Source organism: Gossypium arboreum, chromosome 1, assembly GCF_025698485.1.
Source record: "Gossypium arboreum isolate Shixiya-1 chromosome 1, ASM2569848v2, whole genome shotgun sequence".
Lineage (NCBI taxonomy): Eukaryota > Viridiplantae > Streptophyta > Magnoliopsida > Malvales > Malvaceae > Gossypium > Gossypium arboreum.
The window spans coordinates 10,028,934-10,051,191 of record NC_069070.1 but is presented as its reverse complement, the minus strand read 5'-3'; the positions used below and the strand labels follow the sequence as shown (position 1 = coordinate 10,051,191).

Below are 22,258 nucleotides of genomic sequence, written 5' to 3'. Positions count from 1 at the left end.
GTACCCGTAACATTCGATGAACCAACATAGTTTAGAGTTTACATTGTAGACACAGACATGGATAATATTTTCAATAATGATTATACGGCATGATGTAATAAATATATTTTTATTAATAAAGCAAAATTTTATAATTAATGTAATATTTATTTTTATTACTTGGTGTTAGTTTTGTAATAAATTTATGTGTTTAATTACCATATGATTTTTTTATTGAAACTAAGATATTGCATCCAAATCCCATGAAATATTTCCTAAAAATTTCATCTCACCATGGTAAAATAGAATTCAAAGGACTCTTAATCAAATTTGGAAACTTTTTCTCAATTAATGAACTTAAATCTAATCGAATTTGATTTGACTATAGAAAGTCAACAATTCAATATTAAATAAACTAAAACTTAAACTAACTCAAACTTGAAAATTTGTAAGAATTTAAAATAATTTGAATCTAAGCTTTTCAAACATGAAATTATTAGAATTTAAAATTATAGCATAAAATATCTTTTAAATAAAACAAATTAATAATTCAAACTTGAATTAATCAAAAGTTAAACTAACTCATACTTAAAGCAATATGAATTTTAAATAATTTGAACCCAAAATTATTTAAATACGGAATTAGTAACAACTAATCCAAAACTGTTAATTGAAAAATCCAATCCCTAAATTCAAATAGCACAAAATCCAAAACAACCTCAAAGTTATCTGATTCATGAGATAACCAAAACTGAAATATTAATTTCACACCTAATAAGTTTTGAATTCATAGCAGCCAAACAAGGCCCCAAGGTCCCAAACTCTGCTCAATGCACGCACACACACAAGCCAGCCCGCACTCAGAAAATTATGCTTTCCCTTGTCTGACTTTACTCAAAACCCGCGAAAAAGCTTTCGAATCAAAATCACACATTAAAGCGCCCTACAAAACGTTCAATTCCCGGAACATCTCACCAACGGCAAATGAAACCGATCCAAGCAGCAAACGGGTTCAGTTTCCGAGTCGGATTCTCCGGCTACAGCGGCCACCTCAGAGTCGAGCCTCTCTATACCGAGGAGCGTGATAACCCTATCAAATCCCTCCCCGACTTTGTTCTTGTAAGTTCCTTCTTTTCACTTATATCATATTCAAACAGCTAACAATTGTTTGGATTTTACATTCCTTTAACTGTTGTGGAGAAGGTTTAAGTTCAGAGTTGCTTTGCCGGTGTCTAGGGTTTCGTAGTAACCTCTTTAAATATATATTTGTGTTTCAGCCACCTGCGTTTCCGACGGAAACACCTGAATCGATTGAGGAGCACATAAAGGAGAAATATCTTTTGCCAAGATTAGACGAGGATGCTTTCTCTCCTGAAAAAGCTGGAAAGCAATGGGATTTTGACTGGTTTGCCAGGGCAAAAATACCATTGGAGCCATCAATGCCAAGAGCTATAATGGTTCCAGTTTGGGAATTACCTTTCAGACGGTGTAAGGAGGGATCAACTGAAGGAAAGTGGGAGCCTAATTCAACGCAGGTAGGATTTGCATTTGCTACTATTATATTTTGTATGCATTCCCTTGAGAAAGTAAAACCAAAAAAAGGGCTTATTCTACACTTCAGTTTTTGTCCCCTTTTTTATGGTTTTGACATTGACCAGTGGTATAGGATTATTTCTCTATTTATTTCATTAATAAGTAGAGCTGGAATCTTATATTGTTTAGGTGGACGTATCAGACATAATAGTTGGAGGTGAAACTCGTGGATCCTTTCCACGAGCGTCTAATGGTGCAGCCAATGATATTGTGAGAGGAAGCATTAATAACCGCCCTTTTCGTCCAGGAGGCTTGGAGGATCAATCTTTAGAGAGGATATTTCCTTATGGTGCATCTAATGGTGAGTGGGTTCGTGAGGTGCTAAATGGTGGTCCTGCTCAGACAATTCCTCCAGGCTTTAAGCAAGGATTAAAACTTGGTGATCTTATGGTGATCTTCTAATTAAACCATTGAACTTGAATTTATTTTCCTTTTAGATCATAGCTTTTTCCTGTTCCTAATTCTTTTGCATCTCCAATTCGAAAGTCACATCCTTGCTCATGGAATGTTTACAAGGACCAAAGTGCACCTGATGACACATCAGTTGGAAATTTGGTTAGTCTTCTTCATTGCTGTATTCTAATCCCCTTGAAACTACTACCAGTCTATTTGTTATTGGACTTTGTTTTGCATGTATAGTGTCTGGACTGAATGAATTTCAACCTGGTGTATCTCATGAAAATAATACAAGTATTATATATATGATGTGAGTTTCCCAAAAACATTTATGAAAATCATTACATGTCTTATGTATAATCCGTTCCTTGCATCTTCATGGTGTTTGCAGAGTGAGTTGTCTGTACAATTTGATGACTTGTTCAAGAAAGCTTGGGAAGAGGATGTTGTAGAACTTGACAAAGATGGTATGCATCACTCAAACTATGTTCTCTTCATTTGTGCAGATATTTGTAAAGTTGTGGTCTCATGGGCAAAAAAGTATGAAAGTACTTGAAGAGCTTTTTCTTGCTTTTGTTGGGCTAATGAAAAACAAACTGTATCTAACTATCTATGCATGATTGAGATTTAGTTTCCATTAGAGAAGCGTTCATGCATTATTCTTCTTTTATTTTTTCTGGGCTGCGGGTGGCAAAGTTAGCAGATGATAGTAATAGGTCTTTTCATGATCTCGGAAACCGACTTGTGGTGGCGCATCATGGTTGTTCTAGATCTGGAGGTTGCCTACTTGCTAAAAAAGTTCTAACCCTTTTTACAATTGTGGATTGTATATTCACTCGAATTCATTTGGGCAAATGTTTGAAAAAAAACCCTATATTGTTATCATGAGAGGAATTTTGTATATGTAATCAAGATATTTTTATTTTATTTTATTTTATTTTATTTGGAATGACATTAAGTTGCTTGTGGTTGTCACAATCCTTTGGATCCTTTTAACAGTTGGGTACTCTATTTGAATCTGCCTTGGAAAAAAAAAAAAGTGCTGGTCCATGTGCTAAAGAGTGACCTTTCTCAATATATATGACCCTGCCCCTTTAGAAGACAAGTTGTCAATTGAACATCTTGCTTTTTTCCATTTTGGCTTGCTAGTCTACCCATGTAAGAATGCTGTGAACTTTTAACCTATGAATGAAAATTTCACTTCCATTTTACTCATGTTCAAACATGATTTGCAAGCTAGAGTCCAAGAATATTTGTTTGATTGATATATTTTGTTCCCTCTTATTTGTTCATGTAATCCATTGGTTTTGTTGCTAACTTGTATAGAAGGGCATTCAACAGAATCAGATTCTGTTAAGTCAGAAGCTGAAGCCAACCAAGTTGATGTTCTCAACACTCTTGATACTGGATCATCTGCTTTGGATGAGATTTTGTCAGTTGAAGCTGAAAAAGTAGATAATGGCAGGGATAAGGGTGGTCAGCAACAAAAGGAGGTAAAGTAGTTGAGAAAGCAGTTTCCAACATCTTGTCACATATGGAACACTCCCTTCCTGTGCAACCCTTATTATTTTTATTACCTTTTGGCAATGATTTGTTACTTAAACCATTCATTTACAGGCTTGGGCTGTTAGTGGAGGTAGTGAGTGGATTGCTGATCAGTTTTATGAACTAGTTCCTGACATGGCAATTGAGTTTCCTTTTGAGTTGGATACATTCCAGAAGGAGGTACCTACCTTGAAATTGATTTATCATTTGATTGAAATAGAATTATTATGGTTAGGGTAGAAAATGATGTTTCCATACTTCTGAAAATAATTGATCCTTTAACTTCTAATAAAAATGGATTCTTTTACATGATTCATATTCTACTAAGAATCTTTTCTTTAGTGGATCCTGTCTGGTCAAGTGATCCAAAGTACATCTAAATGTCAATGCCATCCTTTTGGTTTTTTTTATTGCTCAAGCTTGTACACTGCTAAAGTGTAATATCTCTGTTGCACTCTTCTCCCCATTTACAAAGCATTGAGCAGTGCCCTTTTACAGTTTTACCTGATTGGATTAATTTTTGTTTTTTCCATTTTTGAGTGCTTGATGTATTCTGTTTATTTGACATTTTGATTTGAATATCTCTTGAACTGAATAGAAATAGTTTTTCATAAGTGCTTCAAAGAATTCCTTCTTTCTTTGGAGTTTGTTTCTATTAGTACATGTGGATAATATAATTGCCTTAAGTTCATCCACTTATAAAACCTTTGTATGGGTTGCTTCTCTCTCTCTTTTCCCCCCCAGCTTATGACTTGCAGTCTGTTTTGCCTACAAGGACATCTCTTTATCTTCTATAACAAACTGCTCACATTAATATTTTGACTTTTTTTTGGTGATGATTACAGGCTATTTATTATCTGGAAAAGGGGGAATCTGTTTTTGTGGCGGCACATACATCTGCTGGAAAGACAGTTGTAGCAGAATATGCATTTGCTTTGGCATCAAAAGTACGTTAATTATTTTGGTTTTTGCTTGTAAATCTATAGACGTTTTAATTTTTTGTTAGCTGGAGATGTGACAAATTGCTCACATTGATTAAGAACCTCAGGCCATATCTTTTTTATTTTCAAGTTTCTGAAGTTCTATGCCGAATTTGGGTTAGTTTCAAGATTTTTGATAGGTTTTCTTGTCATGCAGCATTGCACTAGAGCTGTGTATACTGCTCCAATTAAAACAATCAGCAACCAGAAGTATAGAGATTTCTGTGGGAAGTTTGATGTTGGCCTTCTCACAGGTGATGTTAGTTTGAGACCAGAGGCTTCTTGTCTCATCATGACAACTGAAATCTTAAGGTCAATGCTTTATCGAGGTGCAGATATTATTCGCGATATTGAATGGGTAAAGGGATTGCTTTTTGTAGCATTACTTTACATAGTAGTTTGATTACTTTTGGTGCTGAACGCTCTTGTTAGTTCTTTTCTCTAATTTGTGAACATTATATTTAAGATGTTGCTTTCTGTTGTGACTATATAAATGTAGGTTATATTTGATGAGGTGCACTATGTGAATGATGTTGAAAGAGGTGTGGTTTGGGAAGAAGTCATAATCATGCTTCCAAGGCATATTAATATCATCCTCCTTTCAGCCACGGTACTTTCTCCTCTAGCATTAGAGTTCCCTATAAGCTTAGTGGTTTTATGTGTTACAAACTTGGAACTTTTACACCTTTCTTTTGGGATCCTCTATCTTGAATAGTGGAGAGAGAATTTCGGTGACTGGGAAAAGCACCCTGTACTGTTTGCCTGATGAAACCTGATACTATTGGTGATGAACATCAGCAATAGATTATAATCTTGATGAGTTCCCTCTTGTGGCTTTAAAAAATTAACAATTAAAACGACCATTCTTGACGTTCTATTCGGTTCTTTAATACATTTTGTTTCTTTAATAAAAAATTCCATTCTTTGTTTATCTTTATACCTCAATTTGACATCCTGATGTCAGTGTAAAATAATATATAGGTGCCTAATACAATTGAGTTTGCTGATTGGATTGGTCGCACAAAGCAAAAGAAAATTCGTGTCACTGGGTAAGTAGTAAATCTCTGTTCATGGCTGAAGCTAGATGTATCACTAGTTTTTTTGCCGTTCCAAACTATTGGTATTCACTTATTTCCTTTGCTCCTGCCTTCTTTGGTTTCTTTTCTGCTGAAAATTTTAGATACTGCTGAAAAGATCTATGCTATCCATAAGGGTTAACTTCTGACACTAGCTTCCTGTTGGATATTCCATTTTCAGAACAACAAAAAGACCAGTCCCACTGGAGCATTGCCTGTTTTATTCTGGAGAACTTTACAAAATATGTGAGAGAGAAGATTTTATACCTCAGGGACTGAAGGCTGCTAAAGATGCTTACAAGAAAAAGAATTCCAGTGCAACTAGTGGTGGGACTGGTTCATATAGTGGATCTTCTACAGTTCAGGATGGGGCTAGAGGTCAGAAACGTGAACCTTTTAACCGAGGGAAACAAAATAAGCATTCTGGTCCCCAAACTTTTGGGAATTATACTGGAACTGGTTGGGGGAATCAAAGTAATGGAGGTGGCCAGAATAGTTGGGGCTCTAGGAGAACAACTTGGTTGATGCTTATTGACAAGCTTTCAAAGAAGTCACTATTACCTGTAAGTTTCATTGTACTATCATTTTGCATATGTTCTTTAACTGTGCAGCATGTTTGGTTTAGTTTGTATTTTAAAAAGATGATAATGACTTCTCAGTTGGCTTCTTTGTTTCTCCTGTCTTAAACAAGAAATGGAATGCAAAACACAACAATTTAAAAGAGACTAACAACTTACAAAAAAAACTTCTAGAAGCAACAAAGAGGCAAAGAGTGCTGTCAGATATATATCTGCAGTATTGTTCATTTCTGATATATAAACGCTTTTTTTAATGGGATTATATTTCAGTTCTAATAACTGCCACAAAACTTGCAATGTTCACTGCAATCGACCTTCTTCGAGAAGCAATAAAGAGGCAAAGAATAGGAAAAAAGTGCTGCCAGATATATCTCAGCAGTATTGTTGATTACTAATATATATTTCTTGATCTCAGTGACTGTTTTAAGTGGACATCACTTTCTGGTGATCACATCTGAGAAACAATAAGTCTGGGGTGTGCATGCTACTTTTATGTTCATCCTTAATCAATGCACTTTTGCATTGCCAATTTTACCAGGACTGTTTGAATTTATTCCCTAGATGCCTTCATTAGTTATCAAAAATGTTTACAGAACCACACAATGTTTCTTCTTCCCCACATTTTTACCCCTTCTTTCTTAACAGTTTTACTATTACCAATTATGTAGGTGGTTATATTTGGTTTCTCAAAGAATCAATGTGATAAATCTGCTGACAGCATCTCAGGAACTGACCTCACTAGTAGTTCTGAGAAAAGTGAGATTCGAGTTTTTTGTGATAAAGCTTTTTCACGGCTGAAGGGATCTGATCGTAACTTGCCCCAGGTTTCGTATTCTACATATTCAATTTTTACTTTTGTATAAATCCGTTTTATTTCAGAAGTTCTAATTTGATTGAGATGTAGGTTGTCAGAGTTCAGAACCTTCTTTACAGGGGAATTGGTGTACATCATGCAGGTTTGCTTCCAATTGTTAAGGAAGTTGTTGAGATGCTCTTCTGTCGAGGTGTGATTAAGGTAAAAGCAGTCAAGTGCTGTACTGGTTTGATGCAGCATAAGATCCACATTTTATTGCTTGGCTTTCAAAATGATGCTGCATTTTGTGTTTGTAGGAATCTATTTTGGAGCCTATCTTGGTTTGATGTTATTAGGAGTTTGTTTTAGCTTGTATTTTGCTTTCTTTTGGATAGTTTAGATGGGCAAATTTGTAATTGCTTGTTATTTTTGTTGTAGGTTTTGTTTTCAACAGAGACATTTGCAATGGGGGTTAATGCTCCAGCCAGAACGGTGAGTGATATTTGATGTTGTCCTATTGGTGCCAAATAGGATTGCAGTTACATATTGCATAGCCTGGACTGCCATCTTGGGTTGCTTAATTAGATGGACTCAAGACTGAGTTTGTCTATTCCAACTTTTGCATGGAATATGAGCCTACAAATTGTTATTTTGCACAAGATGTCCTCTCTTTTTGTTCTTGTATTTTATTATTGCCAAATGCTAATATGTGCTTTTACACAAATTAGCACGTTTTGTTATAGAAGCATAAGTCTTCTTTAACCTATGCATATTGGAATACTTCTATATGCTTTCTTTAATGTGATTTTGACTTGAATTAAGATTTTTTGAAGGTTGTATTTGATACATTAAGGAAGTTTGATGGCAAGGAATTTAGACCAGTGCTTCCTGGGGAATACACTCAAATGGCAGGTCGTGCTGGCAGAAGAGGACTTGATAAAATTGGTACAGTTATTGTGATGTGTCGTGATGAAATCCCTGAAGAGAGTGATTTGAAACATGTTATAACTGGAACTCCAACTAAGCTTGAATCTCAATTCCGGTTGACATACATCATGATCCTGCATCTCCTTCGTGTCGAAGAACTGAAGGTACTTCATAGTTTTGGAGTGAACAGGAACTATTTATCCACTGCATGACTGTTTCAGTTTTTGCTGGGCATGGATGAGTGACTTTTTTAAATATACGATATTGCACATCTTCGATTTTTTTTATTCACGCTCCATGATCTCTAGTATATTATGGTTTAGTTTTAGCAGCTTTCCTTGATTTTCATTTTTCTTTTCTTCTGTGAGGTTGATATTTGATTTGATATAAACCCCTTTTGGGTTCTGTTTAGACCTTGTGCAAGTTGGGGGGGGGGGGGGTTCTCCTTTTTGGGGCTGGTGTGTTTATTAACGACAGTAATGAGGATACTTATCAGTAACTTGTATATTTTTTTTTAAATATTGAAACAGGAACTTATATTACTAATGAACAAAAGAACAGTCAATCTTTTTTTGCGTTAGAAAACTAGACAGTAACATGCTTTTTATGACCTGGTGAAATAGTTTGTCACTCTTTAAGGCTAGATGTTAGGTTCTTAATACTAACCCTAGAATATTGTTGACAGTAACATGCTTGGCCTCAGCTTTTAGACATGTTGGGTCCAAAGGATCTAATTTAACCTTGCATAGTAAAAAAATTGGTGCTCTCTTATCTGTGGGCATGTACTGATCTTTAGGGATTTTATCATTTTTCCGGATAAAATACAATTATATTATACAAAGTTTAGCTTTCTGTTTGTTTACTTGCATTGATTGGAAAATATAAGTGGACTTTGATTCCAGGTAGAGGACATGTTGAAACGAAGTTTTGCTGAATTTCATGCTCAGAAGAAACTTCCAGAGCAACAGCAACTACTATTGCGAAAGCTTGCACAGCCAAAGAAAACTATAGAGTAAGTGTTTGCATGGTAAAAACTTGATTGCCAACATGTCTGTGAGGTTTGAATGTTTTCCTCCCACAAAATATGCTTTTGTTATTTGTGTTAGTGCACATTTTGGTAGTTCAGCTGTTTTATAAACTGATACTAATCTAACTGTACTGTTTCTGTTCTGTGATTTGACCAGTTCTATATTTGGGGATTAAACTGCATTGGTCATAAATCCTGTGTTGCATGTTAAACTATTTTTCTTAGTGCTGAAAGTAGCATAGAAAGACAAAAAGTTTTGATTCATAAAGTGGTTACAGTTTTGATTCTTGCTGTAATTTCAATGGCATTCTATGAAAAGGAATCCAAGTCATTTACATTTTGAATTCTGATGTAAGTAGCATTATCATAATGCACTCATTTGAAATCATTTTTGAAGTCTAATAATTGGTGTATGCCTTTCAGCATTATCTCTTTGTCTATAGCTCTTTTCATGGTTGATATTTATCCTCATTTTTAATTGTCACAATTTGCATGTATAATTAAGGTTCAGCTCTTTTGAAGTTTGGTATTTATCCTCACTTTAAAAGTCTCCATTTGCTTGTAGATGTATTAAAGGTGAACCAGCAATTGAAGAGTACTATGAGATGCATACTGAAGCTGAGGAACACAGTGAACAGATAATAAAAGCTGTCATGCAGTCTTCTGTAGCCAAACAATATCTTACACCAGGGAGAGTGGTTGTGGTCAAATCTCAGTCAGTGAGTTCTTTCAATTTAGTTCTTTTCATGTTTGAGTCAATCATAGTTAGGTGCTTCACTGTTTGTTATGCTCTTGTAACCTCTGTCAAGAACATATATTTAGAGAATGATGCTTTACTTCTGACCGAAGGAAGCTTGTCTCTGTCAGTATTAAAGCATTGGTTTTAGGGCCAAGTTTCATTGTTCATGCAGCTGAAGGTTGGTACACTAAGAATTTCTCATGTATCTTTCCCCTCCCCATCAAACCAAGAGAAATTTTGTCTTGTGCACTTATTGTCTTGATGATTATCATCCTACTTGGAGCTTATATTGTTTGGAATTTTTTTCCTATAAGATGCATAATTTTTGCAACCTTTGAAGCAGAGAATGAACTAATCATACAATAAAAAGCTGGTTGATTTTCAGCATAGTTCTTTATGCTTCTTCTACATGAAACATGAGGAGAAAGTGAAATTAAAATGCAGTCATTTTGATTTTGTGGAATGTTCTTTCCACCTGTATAGTTTACTGCCGCTACAGCATTCTATGCCATATTTAGGTTTGGTTTTGCTGTTATCTCTTGTTTGAGAGTCTTGTTTAAGTGTCTTACTCACATTGAACCATCTAAGGTGGAGCCTTTTTCATTTTTAGTCATGGATACTAAATTTATACACTTAAAATTGACAGGCCCAGGACCATTTACTAGGAGTTGTCCTGAAATCACCTCCTGCCAATAACAAACCATATATTGTGCTACTTCTTAAACCTGATGTGCCATCAATGACTCAAAGTCCCTCAGACCGAAGTAACTTGCAAGACAAGAAAGGTGCCGACTTCCATCAAGGTTATGTGCTGCTACCAAAATCCAAGCGTGGTCTTGAAGAAGATTACCGCATATCTGCTGGTCCACGTAAAGGTTCAGGTATCATCAACATAACACTGCCACACCGTGGTGCTGCTGCAGGAGTGACTTTTGAGGTCAGAGAAGCTGAAAATACAGAATTCTTATGTATATGCAATAGCAAGATAAAATTGGACCTACCTGGACTTCTTGAATTTGTTAGCAATCCCGCTTTCTCCCACACAGTTCAGCAGCTCTTGAAATTGAAGTCTAATGGAAACAAATATCCTCCTGCCTTAGATCCACTTAAAGGTATGGATGTTATTTTATCCTTCGGAATGTTGACATTTGGGGTGAATTTAGCTGCATTTCTTCCTTTTGATAGTTTCTTAGAGTTGCAAATGAAGCTAGGACGCTCAGCAACTTGCATGCTCTGCTTTAGCTATGAGATATGTTATTGTACATGTTCTCAGAAACTTAGAAATACCGACAAGCACTTTTGCAGCTTTGTTGACTTAGGACAATGATAGTGTTTCAGCAGATCTGAGGTGAAAACAATCAAAACACGAGGCCTCTTGCTAGTTGCTCTCTGTTTCTCATAGGTTATTTTCCCTACCTAGCGGACACAATGATTTCCAGCATTTAGGATAATGATTCTCATTGAGGGTTTCTTTTAAGCCTCGTCTACTAACTCCGTTTTGCTTTTCTTTCACTAAGTATGCTCCTTTTGATGTTGTGATCTGTGGTCATGGTTTAGGATTTTCTGTTAATCAAAAGAGACCTTTCTAATAGTAATTCTTTTCTCAGATCTAAAATTGAAAGACATGGATCTCATTAAAGCATACGACAAATGGACCCATCTACTGCAGAAAATGTCAGAGAACAAATGCCATGAATGTATAAAATTGGAGGAGCACATTAAGTTAGCCAAAGAAATTAAGAAGCATAAAGAGGAAGTTAACGCTCTTCAATTTGAACTGTCTAACGAAGCACTCCAACAGATGCCAGAATTTCAGGGCCGGGTATGCCCTTGCAATGTGCATATATCTTAGGCCATTCTTCTGCTATGAATAAGATTTATTTTCTGATTTGGATATTTATTTAGCATCTTTTATAACACTTAAAGCTTCTTGCAGATTGATATTCTGAAAGAAATTGGTTATATAGATGAAGACCTTGTGGTTCAAATAAAAGGTCGTGTTGCCTGTGAGATGAATTCAGGGGAGGAATTGATATGCACTGAATGTTTATTTGAGAATCAACTTGATGACCTTGAACCCGAAGAGGCAGTGGCTTTAATGTCTGCCTTCGTGTTTCAGCAAAAGAATACTTCCGAACCTTCTCTTACATCCAAACTCTCTCAGGCCAAACAAAGGTTATCTTCATCTCCATTTTCTCTTTGTGCATGTGAAGTCTTGCATGAAGTTTATTTTGCAGAGATTATTTTGCTAAATATTCTCATTGCAATTCTGATGTAATAAATGTGTCAGTTTTATGCTTGAAATTTCTTTTACAATATTGGTTTGCTTAATATCCCCAACACTTACGAAAGTACATAAGAGCTAAGTTGTGCTTCAGCTGGTGTCCTTGCAAGAAATTATAGATAGCACTTCTGAGTCATTATTGACACTTAGATTGAATCAAGGGTTCTGTTGACTGAACCACAGCTGGAGTGGCAAAGGACTTGTGTTTAAATATTGGGTCAATCCCTGGATAACCCCTACCCCTTATTTTAAAAAAGAAAAGCTTCCATCTGTTCATTCCTTGCCTTGATATGGTGAGAATTTAACCTGGATAATTTTTTCCTCCAGGTTGTATGACACAGCTATAAGACTTGGTAACCTTCAAGCAGAGTTCAAATTACCAATAACGCCCGAGGAGTATGCACAAGAAAATCTCAAGTTCGGTCTTGTTGAAGTGGTGTACGAATGGGCAAAGGTTTCATAACTTAAGCATGCTGATTAGACCTTGATCTGGGTTTTAGTTTGTCATCCTAATATATAATTATATATCCTCCTTGTTGCAGGGAACCCCGTTTGCAGATATTTGTGAGCTCACAGATGTTCCTGAAGGCCTTATAGTGCGAACAATAGTCAGGCTGGATGAGACCTGTCGCGAATTCAAAACTGCCGCAGCTATAATGGGTAATTCATCGCTTTACAAGAAAATGGAATCTGCTTCCAATGCCATAAAACGTGATATCGTTTTCGCGGCTAGTTTGTACATTACTGGAGTGTGATATGTATATTGTTCTGTGATTAATGATTCTGACATAGTTAAGTAGATAGATCCTTAATCAAAACGATTTTTAACCATTTTCCCTTGGTTCTAGAAGCCTACATATTGAGATTTATTTCCCTTTCAGATCAGGATACCATTGACCTAGTTCGCACGACCTTTTTTCCAACTTTGATCTGTACATTTGATGTCCTTAAAATCATCATAAATTTTTCCCTGATCTGTTTCAGAAAGGATTAGTCTTTGATATACCGGCCATTTTTAACTCCAATAACCGGGTTATAAAACTGCCACGTCTCTCATTTCTTTTTATTATTTTTATATACATTTATTTGTATTTTAAACTAAAAGTGTGCGTCTTTCTTTTTAACGGTCTTTTTTTTAACTTAAACCTAGGAGTGAAGAGTGTCTACCATCCACTTTCGAATGCTTGAATGCTGAATTCGGATTTCAAACGCACTGCATTTGAAATTTAGATCGACTTTACCAATTTGTTACGTATTGGAAAAAAGTAAAATGATTAAATTATTTCACTTTTTTATGGTATAAGGATTTACCTAAAAAACACATTCATTTATATTTATTTTCAACGCCATACTGTAAGCAATACTTAATCAACAACATCTAGTTAAGATATTATAACCATGAATACTGGTTCTTAAATTATTTTCAACATCATAATCTAGAAACACATTACAGGAGATAAAAGAAAGACAATTGAAAAACACTGCTGGTTCATTAAATTCATTGATCACTCCTGTTGGGCTTGTCTGAAGCAACATAAGCCTGGAAAATCAAAGAGATGGAGTAAACGTAGTTAAAAGCCAGTCATTTTCATTAGATGCTAACTAATGAGATGAATCAAAGTTCTGTTGGTATTTTTTACCGCATCCAAAGCAGCTGGAATCCAGTCGTTAGTTGCTGGATTTCCCTTACAAGAGGCATGGCAGCTGGTGTCTGAATCTGGTTCCAACTTAAAGTTTCTGCCATTGTCGTTCTCTGCCTTTATGAAACCTGTTCCTGTCTGAAAACCGAGACCCATCATAATTAGTCTTTCCCCCCCCCCCCCCATTTTTTTGGCTTTTGATCATAATTGAAGAGAATAAAAAGGGAAAAACTTTATGAAAGGTTGTCATTGTACCGTGTGGTGGTGTTTGTCGACGCAATTGAGATCCTTATAATATTCAGTCTCCATAAATTCTTCTCTCACTTCACTTCCATTGTAAACTATTTTCTGGTTTCAAAATTTGAAGACAAAAGGAAAATCAGGGAAGAAAATTTGTAGAAGTAAATCTGCACCAAACGAGATAGATAAATAAAAGCACAGTAAAACCTTGCATTAAGAGTTAAATTATATTTTATTTTCTCTATTTAGAATATTGACAAATTGACCTTTATATATTAGATTAAAGACCAAATAGGTCATTCTGTTAAAAATTTATCTATTTTTACTATTTAAAATTGATCTTTACATGTTGTCAGAATGATATATATGTGATGTGTCAAATGTCATTGTCTTATTATTCTGGTAACCACATTATTTTTAATAATATAAATAGAGAAAATTTTGAATAGAAATAACTAAAAATTTTGAATAGAAATAACTAATTTACTCTTTGATCTAACAAATATAAATCAATTAACTTATTTTTAAGTAAAATAACTCTTAGTGCTGAACTTTAATTGAAGCGGAAGCAATACAAGTATTATTTTTTCAAGAGAAAAGTAGCATCTAAAGCCACATATCAGCAAGCGTTTGTAGTCCAACGGTTAGGATAATTGCCTTCCAAGCAATAGACCCGGGTTCGACTCCGGCAAACGCAATTTAATTATTTTGGGTTTCGGGTTTAAGAAGGAAAAAAACTGACCTGGGGATCATTCTCTAGACGTTGAAACTCGAGGTATTCAGGGATACCGGAATCAGCGGCGGCAAGAGCGTCGACGTAGTTGGAAGAATAGTCGCTTCGTTGAGGCTTAGTGTGACGTTTAGGTGCTGTGTGGTCAAAGTAATCCCTGGTCTGCTCCTCCAATTTGGCCTCTTCTTCCACTGATAAATGTACATCACTCCTATTAGGCCTCCTACAGCACTCCATTTTGCTTCTCTTTCTTCACTCTTCTGAAGACCTATAAGGTCGGCTTTTATTGGCGAATGGAAAGAAAGATATTTTAATTGTTGCTTGATATTTTTCCCTTTTCTAGCTTTCATGTTGGCACCCAATTTTTGACCCATAAAATATCTTCACAACCATACCTTATCCACTTGCCACCTATCATTCTTGTATTTTTCAAACCTAAATGTCTACCACTTTTTTGTTTCCACAAAAAAAATTAAACAAGTCTACAGTTTGGACCCATAAGTTACTGAATATCGTGTAATTTCTTTTTCACGCTCATCTTGCATCTAATTATTGTATTTTATTATCTTTCATGTATTACTTATTTCAACATCTCAAATATAATTTAATTGTTGAAAATATTAACTTTACTTTTATTTTTGCTCCAAAAATAATTCATTCAAATATTTTTAATATAAATCAGACCACTAAGCTTTTATTTCCAATTAATTGAAATTCATTTTAAACATTATGTTAAATAAATTTAAAACTCAAAAATATAAATAAAAAACACTAAATGATTTCGTTATTCAATAATCATAATATAATCTAAAAATATAATTTTATTTTCTTTTATAGTCAAATATACAATCATTTTTACATTTTTGTGATAAATTATAAGATAAGAATAAAGCCCTAAAAACAATGTGATTAGTGCAACTCGAACCTAAGCTACACTTGAAGTGATGAACTCTTTAACCATCAAGGCAACACACGAATTCTTTTTACGTATTTTTTATAACCATATTTTAACATCAAAATAATTACACAACTATAATTACTGAAATAAAATGTAGCTAAAAGTTACGAACTATATTTTGAGGTTACAACATTATAAGTAAATATTAAGTAAATATTCAGTAAATATTTTGGAGGTTAATGCAACTGTAATTATTGAAATGAATGAAAAGAGATCCATAATTACGGAAATAAATAAAAATGTTGATGTGTCGCATAAATGATAATATCATCACTTACCAAATAAAAAATAAAAAATTCACTAACTAATGTTTCCTAAAATGTATGAAAATCTTACCTTCGATGATATATATGATATGATGCTGAAAAAAATTATACCAAATATGGTAGGATATAAATATTATATATTATAGTTTACATAAATCATTTTTTTAAGTAAACTCATATATTTAAAGATCGGCAAATAAAAAATCACTTATGAGAAAGTCCTTTGCTTTTTATTTTTTTGTTTTTACCTAGCGGCGGTGTTAGCCTCTAGTCTAGTTATTGCCCACCTTTTTCTCCTGCCCATCAACCCTCTTTTTCTTTCTTATTCTCATTCATTCCATGTGTCTTCTCTCTTTTCAGTTTACAGATCTATTTTGTGGGTATCTTTGTTGTCTTCACAAGTTGTGATGGATAGATGACGGTGCCTATCATCGTTCAAACACCACCGACCACCGACAATTTCTTTTAGAAAGTGGGCAGCTCTTCGTTGACTTCTTAATCTGTTTATATTTTGAGAGTATTTTAGAATAATAAATGATTACATAAGTCGGTTTGGACTCATGTTGTCTTAAGATTTATATGTTTCTGTTTGTTTTTCCATTGTTTAATAAATATTCACTTTTAAAAGTTTTTGTCTACTATTGTAGTACACTTTTTAGTCTTGCTTTTGCGAGTGATTTTAGGGTTGGTTTTGTCGTCGTCTTCACTAGTTTGGTATATGCTCAATTTTTTTGCCAATTTATGCCCACCGCTTTAGACCAACCGAGGTTGATTTCTTTATTATAGTAAGTGCTTACAATCACTGTTGATATGTTGTGCTTGAGAGTTGTGACAGAGACAATTGTCAACGTGCCATAATGTTCTATTGATACAAAAGTTGAAGCTTTTGTTGTGTTGATGGAGCTTATCCTTCATTGCGTACAACGGATTTTTGTTATCCCTTCCCTCAAATTATATGGTCTCATTCATTGAATGAATTAATAAATTTTCCTTTAAAAAAAATCACCCATAAAAAATACTTCAACCTCCTAATTAATAGGCTAAACCCCATACACCCAATATCTAAAACCTTTCATCAAAGGTTACACAATGAGCATCAACCGAAAGAAAAGGAGATAAACAAGATGGAGCAATAACGTGTAAACGAGCTAGCATAGTCATGGGCTACTCATGCCAACTAATGAACAACCTGATTAGCTACTTGTGGGTGAAAAAATATAAACTAAATTTATAAAACATAATATATAAATATATATACACTAGATTTATAGCATGAAAAAAATCTACATGATAAATATAATTATTAAAAATTCATATAAAAATTAAATGATACTTTTGTTGCAATGATAAAGTTAAAGGTTTGATATGCATGGTTTTCCTGATTCAAATATTATGGGTAATTTTTTATTGATTTATATAATATAAAAGATAAAATAAAAATCATCGTAATATAACTTGCTTTATAAAAAGAACTATTTTTTGATAATTTCTCAACTAAATTGGAGTTCAATTGACGGGTGATACTAACTCAACTAGAGACTTTATGATAGTAGAGATACCATATAAAAAAAATATCTTGTCTAACTTCGAACACTAATAATTAAAAATCTCGTGAACATTGAAAAGCAATGATATATAATATGATAGGCTTTACCTGCATGACAATTTGCAATTTTCATTAAGAAGCATAAATACTATTATTTGCATTATAGATACTCATTTTTTGTTACTAATTGTTTTGTCCACAGTGGTCTCGAGAAATATTGTTCCTTGCAAGATTACTCATTAAGAAAGACACTTCATTTGAAGGTTGTAAAATTAAGTTTAAAAAAATTGGCAGGATCCTTAAATTTGCTCCAGTGTTGGATGTCTAGAAAAATATGTCGAACATTATTGAAAAGTCTACTTCTTAACCTTTCAAAGGAGTACAAGTGTTTTCCCTTCCTCTCTTTATTGATCAAATTGCACACTAGTACTTGAGTTTGCAATAGCACTCTCTTTGACAAAATGAGTTACATGAGTGTAACTTTCACAACACTACAACCATATCTATTATTTTTATAACATCTCTCTAATTACTCACAGCATGTTTGGTTCAGTGTAATGGCTATGCCATTACAAGCCTATTCCGTGGGCCCACACTAAACACTTGTTTGGTTCAATGGAATGCCCTATTACGGGCTTATTCCATTACGCTCCTATGCAAAGAAATTGTCTTATTTCTATTCCGTTTCATCAGCACCGATTACTGATTCGGTGTTTAAGGAAACGCTCAATACAAAGACGCTCCCCACTTTGCCCTCTCCCCTTCTCCCACTTTCTCACTTGAAAAAAGCATACGGACAATCCTTCATCGCAGGGTCAGGTAAAACATTTTCTCCCTCTGTTCCTTCCATATTCCTCTCTTCCAAATTTTCAGCCATCTTTTTTCTGCTTTCTTTTTTTTTCTCTCAATAGAGTTTTCTTTTCCTCTCTTCCGTTTCTTTTTCTTGATCTGTAAAATTCCATCTATTGCTGGAAAGAGCAAGAGGGTTCTTAGAGGGGGAATTGAAATCTAAATCGAAAACCAAAAATGTTGAGGGTAAACCGAGTGATAAACAGGGCACAAGCTTCGATTTCATTTAGTCAATACCTCCTAAGACATGACCCAAAGATTTCCCCTTCACCTCCTCAACATTTTGCTTCAAAATCATCCATTCGATTCTTCGATATTTACACGGCAATTCCTCCATCTCCCCCTTTTTAACTCTAAAATATTTGATTTTTAAAGTTATAGTTCTTTTTAACTTTTTGTCTTGTGTGTGCAGCTTGCAAGCAAGGAAAAAATGGAGAAAGAACGAGCAAGACTGTAAGTTTAAGCTTTGTTTGTTTATTGAAATTTTGTTACGTTCTCTTTTTTCCATGAAATTTGATATAAATAATTGTTTTAATTTGATTTAGGGCAGTGCTGATGAATTGAATAGAGGATATTTTGATGATATGTCTGAGCTAAAACAACACGGTGGTAAGGTATTAACTGATTTGTTCTTTTTATATAGATATAGGCTATATCATTTGCAAATCTGTTCGAATTAGTTGAATTGCAACTGATTTCTGAGTGAAATTAATGTTACTTTCTGTAAACATTTTAATTGTTAGTTTTTTTTCTGGGCAAATTGCACTGGTAAATAAGATTCTAATTCCCGGAATTGCAGCCAGGAAGTTTCATGCCGTGGATGTTATATATTCTGATGGTAGAAAATCAAAGCTGTCGATTGTTTTTTATGCTAGCAAGTTGTTAGTTGTTAGTGTTTTTAAATAAAGCAACATGTTAGTGAGTTTTTCACAACCCCTCTGGCAGCTGCTTTATTAGTTTGTGTTATAAAAATGATTTTGTCTTTATTGAACAAAATGTTGATTTATTTATACCTTTGTTTTTTTTTTTACTTCTCTCAGGAATTTGGTCAAAATTTGTTGTGAAGTTGAAGTAAAAACCAAGCTATATGCATGCATAAGCCTTGCCTGCACTGCTTTCAGAGGTTTTTAGTATGTACCCTTTTTTTTATGTGTTCTTTTTGTCGACTTTGGACTAAATTTAAATTTGAGTACTGTATAAGTGATTGTGTCTGAATTTGTTTATGTTTGAATACTGAAAAACATATGAATGTTTTAAACTCTGCTATTTGATTCTCGCATGCTCTCTTTTAGTGCTTTAACATGGTCTACTTATTATTTTAGGTTAATGTTCAAATCGATAGTACCTTAGTAGGTTCAAATGGATTACGCTGTTTATCTATTTTTGAGTGTGGGTGCATCATTCAGATTTTCTGTATCAGCTTTAGAAAGAGTTTAGAGATGTCCTTTAATTCCTGAACAAGTGAGATCTATGGTCTGTATGAATTTCAAAGTTTTCAGGCTCCTGGTGCATTACCTAAATTTAACAGCCCCTTTGACTAGACAGTTCTGGCTCATATGATTCGATTTATATTTTACTTCTGTAGAATCTTGATTCTAGTCATATTTTTTTGAATGTCAGCATGATAATGTGATTGTATTTCTGTTCTAGTATGTTAACATGTTTAATTATCTCATCTTTCTGTTCTGTTCTAGCTGTTTCTTTTCACTCTCTAATTTTTCCATGCATATATTATAAAATGGATTTGTTATTAATACAGAATGATACAAGCTCTACTGGATAGACTTGTTCCTTTGCTTCTTCAGCAACTAGTGCAAGATTACAGCAATTGGGTTCAACTCCAAAAGCAGCTGATAAATTAGCTTCTTTGTTCATATCAGCTAGTAAGCCTTTCACCTGTTAATTGTTTTATTTTCCCTAATTTGTGTTTCTTTGTCTCAGTTAAGTCCATGATGATAAACCATTTCTTTTTAATCTGAATCAATGACAACCGGTTTTAATCTGAGAAAAGAGTAGGGAGGGGAGGGGGGAATAGCATATTCAGACATATTGGCTGGGGCTGGCTATTTAACAAATTAACGATCATATTCGCCAAATGTAGCTGTATTTTGTTCTGTCATATTAAAAGTGATGTAATGAAGGATGTTAACCTGCCGCTGCTAGGAATAGTATTCGTTTTAATTACCTTAAATAATGATTTTCTTTTCTTGGATGTTCTAACCTTGCCTTTGTGTTAAATTACTAATAACAGGTAAACTAGCAAATGCAAGGCCGAGTAACTCAATAAATTTGATATTTCAGCAAAGAAGGCATTGTTGAGATTCAGCAGAAAATGCATTGTTGAGATTTGCAAACTCAATAAATTTTGACATATTTGGTTAGAAAGAGTTAGAATCTTTATCGCAATATGGGTTAAGTTTTGACATCATTTTATTATGATTTTGGATTGTCCCCAATTGGTCTCTTTGGAAATAGAGGAGATATTGCAACTTGACAAGATTCCGAGTGTTGAATAAATAGAAATAAAATGTTTGTGCCTTTTCTTTTCGATGCTTCAGTGATCCTAATACCAATGGATAAGTAAAAATAAAAATTTCAGACTATTTATATAATTTTATTATGTTGGTACCAAATTTCAGACTATTTATACAAATGTTTCAGCAATACTAATACCAATGGTGGACAAGTAGAAAAATAAAAGATAACATTTTTCTTTTTGGTACTTTGTGACTTTTTCTTTTTAATAAAAATTTCATGTTTAATACAATTTATCAATTTTAGATAATAACACAAATAAAAAATTATATAAAAATTATGTAAATAACAAATGAAATTTTAGTTGAAACCATAAATTTGGGATTAATTTATAGGAATATAATGACACCAGTTATTATAGTCCAAATGAAACTTTAGATGATACCATAAAATTGAGATTAATTTATAAGAAGATTAATTTATAGAACATAATTAAATTATTTGTTTCGCTAATGATATTTTAACATATTAAATATGTATTGTAATTTAAAAATAATAAAATAGTTATATACTATTTTTAATATTATATATTATGATTTTATTCATTCATATTTTAATAATAATTATATTAAGAATGTTATTAAATTATATATTATTATCTTTATTAAATTATATTTAATAATAATTATATTAAAGTATGATTAAATTATTTATTATTTATTATTAAATTATATTTAATAATAATCCTATTATAAATTAATAATAATAACAATAACAATAATCATCTATCTAAAAAAATTCTACTAAGGGTATTCTAGTCATTTTAGTTTTTTTCCTTATGCTATTACAATATCATTCCATTCAACCAAACACAAGAATACTATTACAGTTCTATTCCATTCCATTCAACCAAACAGCTGAATTACTGATTACAGCTCTATTCCATTACAGCTCTATTCCATTACAGTGAACCAAACGTACCCTCGTTATTAAGGTTTAGTTTAACATTGCTTCTTAAAACTGCTTTTTGATCTAAAAGCACTTTTGAGCAAAATCTAAAATTATCTGCTTTTGCTTTTGATTAAAAAGGTGATTTTGCAAAACATTTTTTTGTTCCAAAACATTTTTGAAAAGCTTTAAAAGGCATATTATTTAACAATATTTTTATCTCAAAAATGTTTTTTAGCCTAAAAGTGCTTATTAAAAACAATGCTAAATTGGGCTTAACAACATGAATATGATTTCATTCACTTTAATTCCCTGTCATGCACACTTTTATAAATTAACCCATATCTCTCTTACGTCCTATAAAATATGTCATTCTTTTGTAATCATTCTTTTAATAACTACCTTAGAAATACTATAAATAGTGGTCTAAAAATTTTATTTGAGATTTTTTGCTCTTTTGACAAAGTTAAACATATTCAAATTTCTTTCTACACGTTTCTTTCTACAATAGCTACAAGCATCGCAACCTTCACCATCCTTTGTCACTTACCGCCATCATCCTGACCATCTACCACTGCAATTATTCTCTAGAGTCCATTTCAATCTTCTTTCCTATCATTTTTCCAGGACATTTTAGTTTGCTACTTTTTAACATTTCATCACCTTAACAAAAGAACCTTTTTATATAT

At 33.4% G+C, this 22,258-nt stretch overlaps 3 protein-coding genes and 1 non-coding gene across 11 annotated transcripts; 3 read left to right on the top strand and 1 right to left on the bottom strand.

Annotated features, from left to right (window-relative positions):
* The first annotated feature begins 664 nt into the window (after positions 1-664).
* Positions 665-12,904, top strand: LOC108483671 (DExH-box ATP-dependent RNA helicase DExH11). Of its 2 annotated transcripts, none has more exons than XM_017787197.2 (23): positions 665-1,098; positions 1,257-1,514; positions 1,702-1,962; positions 2,059-2,127; positions 2,360-2,435; positions 3,310-3,461; positions 3,586-3,693; positions 4,359-4,460; positions 4,651-4,851; positions 4,993-5,103; positions 5,475-5,542; positions 5,751-6,132; positions 6,816-6,971; positions 7,052-7,162; positions 7,379-7,432; positions 7,774-8,031; positions 8,770-8,879; positions 9,460-9,613; positions 10,280-10,745; positions 11,241-11,455; positions 11,570-11,808; positions 12,245-12,371; positions 12,460-12,904. In XM_017787197.2, exons 1-23 carry the CDS (start codon positions 964-966, stop codon positions 12,670-12,672), a joined length of 4,026 nt encoding a protein of 1,341 aa, XP_017642686.1. In that variant the 5' UTR covers positions 665-963; the 3' UTR covers positions 12,673-12,904. The 2 variants fall into 2 exon arrangements, with proteins under 2 accessions (XP_017642686.1, XP_017642684.1); XM_017787195.2 differs by having other exon boundaries at positions 3,295-3,461.
* A 319-nt stretch (positions 12,905-13,223) lies between these two features.
* On the bottom strand, positions 13,224-14,818 carry LOC108481991 (uncharacterized). The gene is made up of 4 exons (XM_017785096.2): positions 14,540-14,818; positions 13,813-13,905; positions 13,558-13,695; positions 13,224-13,457 (listed from the first exon to the last, which is right to left on the bottom strand). Exons 1-4 carry the CDS (start codon positions 14,762-14,764, stop codon positions 13,416-13,418), a joined length of 498 nt encoding a protein of 165 aa, XP_017640585.2. The 5' UTR covers positions 14,765-14,818; the 3' UTR covers positions 13,224-13,415.
* Positions 14,424-14,494, top strand: TRNAG-UCC (transfer RNA glycine (anticodon UCC)). The gene has a single exon. It is a non-coding gene; the product is annotated as a tRNA-Gly (tRNA).
* Positions 14,819-17,854: 3,036 nt separating the features above from the next.
* On the top strand, positions 17,855-20,684 carry LOC108480518 (uncharacterized). Of its 7 annotated transcripts, none has more exons than XM_053027242.1 (6): positions 17,855-18,116; positions 18,559-18,599; positions 18,692-18,760; positions 19,187-19,269; positions 19,906-20,029; positions 20,398-20,684. In XM_053027242.1, the coding sequence occupies exons 1-4, from the start codon at positions 17,918-17,920 to the stop codon at positions 19,208-19,210; spliced, it is 333 nt and encodes a 110-aa protein (XP_052883202.1). In that variant the 5' UTR covers positions 17,855-17,917; the 3' UTR covers positions 19,211-19,269; positions 19,906-20,029; positions 20,398-20,684. The 7 variants fall into 7 exon arrangements, 4 of the variants coding, with proteins under 4 accessions (XP_052883202.1, XP_052883197.1, XP_052883205.1 ...); XM_053027237.1 differs by having other exon boundaries at positions 17,858-18,116; positions 19,187-19,276; XR_001870638.2 differs by having other exon boundaries at positions 17,921-18,116; positions 18,692-18,755.
* The last annotated feature ends 1,574 nt before the right edge of the window (positions 20,685-22,258 follow it).